Genomic DNA, 7,252 nt, shown 5'->3' with positions numbered 1-7,252 from the left:
AGAAAAACCCAGCCCTAGGGAATTCAACCAAAGAGTCAATTCAATTCCTCCAAAGAATTAAGGAAAGGAAATGCTCTCAAACTCATATGAGGCCAAAATTACCTTGATTCCACAACCAAAGCCACAAGAAAAGAAAACTAAAGACCAATGTATCAGGTGAATATTGATGCAAAAATCTAAAAATATTTTAGTGAACAGAATTAAACAGCACATTAAAAGGATTACAGGCTGGGCGTGATGGCTCATGCCTGTAATCCCAGCACTTCGGGAGGCTGAGGCAGGTGGATCACGAGGTCAGGAATTCAAGACCAGCCTGGCCAAGATGGTGAAACCCCATCTCTATTAAAAATACAAAAATTAGCCAGGCGTGGTGGCAGGTGCCTGTAATCCCAGTTTCTCAGGAGGCTGAGGCAGGAGAACCAGTTGAACCTGGGAGGCAGAGGTTGCAGTGAGCCGAGATTGTGCCACTGCACTGCAGCCTGGGTGACAGAGTGAGACTCCATCTCAAAGAAAAAAAAAGGATTATACATCATGACCAAGTTGGACTTATACTCGGAATGCAAGGATGAGTCAAGATACAAAAATCAGTCAAGTCACACACCACATTAATATAATGAAAGACAGAAACCACATGATTCAGACAAAGCATTCAACAAAATTCAACACTGTTTCATGATTAAAAACACTCAACAAACTAGGAATAAAAGGAAAATACTACCACATAATAAAGGCCTTACATGAAATGCCCACAACTAACATTATGTTTACTAGTGGAAGACAAAGCTATTCCTCAAAGTACAGGAGAAAGTCAAGGATGCCCACTCTTACCACTTCTATTCAACACAGTACTGGGCCAGAGGAATTAGACAAGGAAAAGATAAATAAAAGGCATTCCAACTGGAAAGGAAGAAGTAAAATTATTTCTATTTACAGATTATATGGTTTTATATGTAGAAAACCCTAAAAATTCCACCAAAAAACCTGTAAGAACTAATAAATGATTTCAGCAAAGTTACAAAATGCAAAATTAACACACAAAAATCCATTGCAGTTCCATACATTAGCAATGACCAATATAGAAAGGAAATTAAGAAGAAAATTTCAGGCCAGGTGCGTGAAATTTTACACCTGTTATCCCAATTTACATTTGTAATCCCAACATGTTGGGAGGCTGAGGCAGGCGGATCACTTGAGGCCAGGAGTTTGAGACCAGCCTGGCCAACATAGTGAAATCCTGTCTCTACTACAAAAACAAACAAATAAACAAACAAACAAACACAAACAAAAACCCACAATTTTATTTATAATAGCGTGAAAAAGAACAAAATACTTAGAAATAAACTTAACCAAGGAGGCGAACAACTTGGACATTAAAAACTACAAAACAACAATGCTGCAAGAAACCAAAGAGTATATAAACAAATGAAAAGACATCTCCATGCATGTGGATTTAAAGACTTAATATTGTTAAAATGTCCATATAACTTAAACCAATTTACAAATTCAATACAATCCCTATTACAGCATTATTCACAGTAGCCAAGAGATCCAATCCAAATATCCATTGGTGGATGAAAGGATAAAATATGGTATATACATACAATGGAAGACTAAGCAGCTTATGGAAAGAAGGAAATCTTGTCACATGCTAGAACATGGATCAATCTCAAGAACATTATGCTAAGTGAAATAAGCCAATCACAAAAGGACAAATACTTTCCCTTCATATGAAGTATTTAAGGTAGTCAAAATCACAGAAACATAAAGTAGTGGTTGCCAAGGGCTGGGGGTGGGAGTGGGGGGAGATTAGTATTTAATGTGTACAAAATTTCAGTTGTGAAAGAAAAAAAAATTTCTAAAGATCTAAATTTCACAATGATGTGAATATACTTAACATTACTAAGTTGTATACTTTAAAATGTTTAAGATGGTTTTTCAAAAAGGAAAAAGCATAGGAATAAATTTCACGACCTAAGACTAGTTAATGGTTTCTTAAACATGACATCAAAACCACACGTAACAAAAGAAAAAACAGATAAATTGGACTTCATCCAAAGTAAAAACTTTTGCTCTCAGTCCAGGTTTGGAGACTCCTGTGTCCTCCGACTTTTCATGGAAGAGATGTCAGGAGAAAATGTGGTGAGCTCAGCGGTGCCAGCGGCTGCTACCCGCACCACTTCCTTCAAGGGCACGAGCCCCAGCTCCAAATACGTGAAGCTGAATGTGGGTGGAGCCCTCTACTATTCCACCATGCAGACGCTGACCAAGCAGGACACATGCTGAAGGCCATGTTCAGCGGGCGCATGGAAGTGCTCACCGACAGTGAAGGCTGGATCCTCATTGACCGCTGTGGGAAGCACTTTGGTACGATACTCAACTACCTTCGAGACGGGGCGGTGCCTTTACCCGAGAGCCGCCGGGAGATCGAGGAGCTGCTAGCAGAAGCCAAGTACTACCTAGTCCAAGGCCTGGTGGAAGAGTGCCAGGCGGCCCTACAAAACAAAGATACTTATGAGCCTTTCTGCAAGGTCCCTGTGATCACCTCATCCAAGGAAGAACAAAAACTTATAGCGACTTCAAATAAGCCAGCCGTGAAGTTGCTCTACAACAGAAGTAACAACAAATACTCATATACCAGCAATTCTGACGACAATATGTTGAAAAACATTGAATTGTTTGATAAGCTGTCTCTGCGCTTTAACGGAAGGGTCCTGTTCATAAAGAATTTCATTGGGGATGAAATCTACTGCTGGTCCTTTTATGGTCAGGGCCTGAAGATTGCTGAAGTCTGTTGTACCTCCGTCATCTATGCCACTGAGAAGAAACAGACCAAGGTGGAGTTTCCCAAAGCCCGGATTTATGAGGAGACCCTGAACATTTTGCTGTATGAGGCCCAGGATGGCCGGGGACCTGACAATGCGCTCCTGGAGGCCACAGGCCGGGCGGCAGGGCGCTCCCACCACCTGGACAAGGACGAGGAGCGGGAGCGGGAGCGGATCGAGCGCGTGCGGAGGATCCACATCAAGCGCCCCGATGACCGGGCCCACCTCCACCAGTGAGCAGGCAAGAGACCGAGCCGCCCTCCTCTCACCGCCCCCACTCCCTGCCGTGCTACACCCAGATCCTGTGCAGGCTGCCGGGCCCCTTCTGCTTCCCTTGCAGCCTGGAGATACTTTTGTAACAAGCCAGATGATTATTTTGGTATTGCTTGACAAGGCAAATTGATTGTCTTGACCCAGGCGTATGACCCCTGTCGTTGAACAAGCTGTGTCTAAGATCTCTACTTTTCATGAGAATCTGAGACTCTTTGGAGCCAGGTTTTCTCGGTTCTCAGAGGAAAAGTATGAATGAGTGTGAAGTGTATGTGAGAACTTTTGTTTGCAATATTTATTTTTGTGGGTTTCGACTTCCTATATGGGCTTTTTGGGTGACACTCCCTTAAGGGTTCAGTTTGACAATTCTGAGAGTTGTTCTGCAGTTGGAGGCCACCAGAGGTATCTGAGCTCCCTGCTTCCTATTTCATAATCCTCCAGCCCCAGCAGGTCCACTCCTGGTTCCTGTGTGTTTGGCCCGGGCACAATCCCCACTGCTTTGCTAGATGTGCTTTCTGCCATGTGGCTTTGGGCCTAGAGCTTGTTGATAAGTGCAGCTTGTGGCAGTGGAAATGTGGCTGAATGAGCGTCTAAATCGTTGAGACCAGTGCAACTTTGGGTGCAAGGCTTTGTTTAGGGAGCAAGCCTTTTGCCACCTTGGGCTGGTCTTTGGCCTGGTGCTCACTGGGACCCCACATGTCTGCGTAGGAGCAGAACTTTCCATGGCAGTAAGTGTCCAGCTCTGTTTCTGGTTCTTTCCCCAACTCCAGCCCCTTCCAGTTGTTCTCCTGATTGACCCGACTCCACTCCAGGAAGGCCATCTGACCCTGTGACAGGCATAGCTCATAAACTACCCCTCCCTGGGATCCTGCTCCTCTTCAGCCTCCTTCCCCATGAAGCTGGGCTAACTTTCTAAGTCATTTTGCTTAGAAATTCAGTGTAGCCCATACCCTTTGTCCTCCCAGCCTGGCATCCAGGCAGGGACACCCTCACACCACCAGCCCCAGGGAGCTTCCCTGCTATAAACACAGACCCCCTTGTCTTTGCCTCTGATTTTTACACAGTGTAGAGTGGCCAGCAGTGAACAGGTTGAGGATGTGCGGGTAGATAGATAACTTTGGGTCTGGTTTGTGTCTGTGTTCATGTTTGTTTAAGGGATATGTGTGACTGTGGGTGGGGACGTGTGCTTGTGGGGCACAGGTGGCCCCTGCTGGAGCCCAGCTGGGCGCAGCGCCTATGTAGGACGGGTGTTCTTAGTGACCTACCTCCCAGGCTCCTCTGCGCCTGCAAAGGAACAGGAGTGAGTCGTGACTGACAGGGGTGGTTGAGACTAGACTAGGTAGAGTAGTTACCAGATGTGAATGTGCGTCAGGTGATGGATGGGTTTGTCAAGGGAATCGTTACCGTTTTATACCAAAGGTATTAACATGGGCAGCCTTTGACACATGTATTCCAAAAACGAGTTTATATTTTCAAACGGTTTTTACAGCTTAGACTTTGTACTTACTGCCCTGCCTGTGACAGTTGTATGCCTTCATTTTGTATCCAACAGCAGAGTCTACAATAAAACTTTAAAACAATCATGACTGAATGTCAAAATCGTGTATTGGGCAGATGTTTTTTAAACTGTCATGTAAGAAACTTTTATATTAGGCCATTTGGATTTTATTAAGTGCTAAGGAAAGAGGGCTTACAAAATAATGTTTCATAAATATTTTATACTGTTTAAGTGTTAAACACTAACCCTATCTTTTGGGTTGGGCTTTTTTAGAAAGTCGAAGTGAATGTTGGCCAGGAAAATGGAAAAGCCATTGTATAAATTTTTTTTTTTGAGGTGGAGTCTTGCTCTATTGGCCAGGCTGGAGTGTAGTGGCACCATCTCCACTTACCACAACTTGCTCCTCCTGGGTTCAAGCGATTCTGCTGCCTCAGCCTCCTCCCGAGTAGCTGGGATTGCAGGCACCCATCAGCCCATGCCCAGCTAATTTTGTATTTTTAGTAGAGATGGGGTTTCACCATGTTGGCCAGGCTGGTCTTGAACTCCTGACCTTGTGATCCGACCACCTTGGCCTCCCAAAGTGCTGGGATTACAGGTGTGAGTCACCACACCTGGCTGCATAGTGTTTTAAATGTTTGTGTGAAGAATGAGTTTGTGGAACAATTTGATTTGCTGTGGCCTCTATGCCTAATGAGCTAGTGTTTCTGGCAGCAATCTCTACCCTCACATTTTCTCCAACTTTGCACTTGTAGTTTTGAGTCTTTGTCTCTCTGGAATATGAACAGGTTTATAAAACATTCCATGGTGAACAATTCTGTCGGCTGCATTATAGCCATGAGTGAATAGACAGCATTGGCTGGTCCAAGCTCTGTTATTGAGTATACAAGGAACTGATTTTTCTTATGTTAGCACTAAGGGCAAAAACCAATATTTATAATGTAAGCACTATCCAAGTAAAACATTGGCCCAAGATTTGGTAAACAGTCAGATTTCATTGCAATGTAATAACTACAATTTTTTACAAATTGGAACAGCTTTGGTGTGTTGTAATCAAGGGTTTTTTTGTTTGTTTGTTTCAAGTAAGCCATCTGATTGTGGTGACTGGGGCCCATGTCCAAGACAATTCCTGGCATATTCTGTCACCCTCCCATGGGGCGATCACTGTGCGGGGACCCCATTCCCCAGTTAAAGTGTGTCTCTGTACCTTACAACAACAATTCAGGACCCAAGTGTGAACAACACTCAGCCCGCCCTCTGGAGCGTGTGCTGTCTTTAGGGCTCTACCCAAAGTCACTGTAACAGTTAAGTATGTCATTAACCTTTCTGTCTCTTTGCGCCATAAAAAAATGCTCAAAGTTTTAGATGTAGCCACTGTATGTTGTGCAAACATTTGTCGTCACGTAAAATAAAAGTCATAAAATGCTAAAAAAAAAAAAACAAAAACAAAGTAAAAACTTTTGTGCTTCAAAGAGTACCATCAAAAAAGTAAAGGACAACCCATAGAATGGGAGAATATTTCTGCAAATTATATCTTGTAAAGCATTTTTATCTGGAATATATAAAGAATTCTTATAACTCAATGAAAAAACACAAACCAGTTAAAAATTACTAAATGTTGAGTACACACTGCTCCAAAGAAGATATACAAGTGGCGAATAGGTACATGAAAGAGGTTCAACATCAGGGAAACACAAATGCAAACTACGATGAGATGCAACTTCAGAACCACTAGGATGACTTTATCAAAAAGAGAGTTGATAATAAATGTTGGCTAGAATATGGAGAGACGCTGGGAACCTCACACAGCTAGTGGGTATATAAAATGGTTCATGTACACTGGAAACAGTCTGGCACCTTCTGAAATGGTTAAACATAAGAGTTTCCATATGGCCCATCAATTTCACTCTTAGGTATGTAGCCATGAGAAATGGAAACATACATCCCCAGAAAACCTTGTACACAAATGTTCTTAGAAGTATTATTCACAATAGCCAAAAAGTGAAAAAACCCCAAATGTTCTTAACTGATAAATGGATAAATTTTAGTATATCAATTAATGGAATATTATTCAGCAACAAAAAGGTGTGATGTAATGATACATACTAAAAATGTAGATGACCTTGGAAATATTATTCTAAGTGAAAGAAGACAGATGTGAAAGACACACATTGTATATTCCATTCATAGGGCATCATGCAACGCTGAAGTTAGAATCAAAGTGAGCTATAAAAGGGCAGCCGCCTGGATCAAGTCCATCCTGGTAGATGTCAGAAAGCACAGCATGTTCACTAACAGGGGCAAGCCTTGCTCACGTTGTCAGATGGAGTTTCCCAGGAGGCCATGGCTTCTTCAGGGATCTGTCATCCAGTGGTGAAGGGAGGGGTCTCCGGAGGCAAACCTGCCTGGGGCTGCCCCAGCCGCACTGGCTCCCAGAGAGTGACCTGGGTGTGTGAACAGGGAGGCCAAGCTGACCAAGAGCCTCAGAACACCCCAGCACCTGCTGTGAGCAAGCTGCATGGCTTCCCAAGCGTGGATGTGACGACATCATGGGTATTTACAGATTCCTTTTCACTGCATCCCAGGCTCTCCTGGTTCATGTGTGATACACTGCACTTGGGGTGGAGGTGTGCTGACAGTTGCAAAGGGCTGAGCCTTTCTTTCC

The 7,252-nt window shown here is 43.4% G+C and overlaps 1 protein-coding gene across 1 annotated transcript; it reads left to right on the top strand.

The window, feature by feature from the left end:
* Positions 1–2,075: 2,075 nt before the first annotated feature.
* LOC101057787 (BTB/POZ domain-containing adapter for CUL3-mediated RhoA degradation protein 3-like) lies at positions 2,076–4,677 on the top strand. Its single transcript, XM_054660109.2, is given in 2 exon segments — positions 2,076–2,272; positions 2,275–4,677. Coding segments are annotated over 2 exon segments (945 nt in total). The 5' UTR covers positions 2,076–2,112; the 3' UTR covers positions 3,060–4,677.
* Positions 4,678–7,252: the final 2,575 nt, after the last annotated feature.

Source organism: Pan troglodytes, chromosome 8 (assembly GCF_028858775.2).
Source record: "Pan troglodytes isolate AG18354 chromosome 8, NHGRI_mPanTro3-v2.0_pri, whole genome shotgun sequence".
In the NCBI taxonomy this organism is placed as follows: domain Eukaryota; kingdom Metazoa; phylum Chordata; class Mammalia; order Primates; family Hominidae; genus Pan; species Pan troglodytes.
The sequence above is the reverse complement of the archived record's forward strand: the minus strand, read 5'-3'. Positions and strand labels throughout refer to the sequence as shown.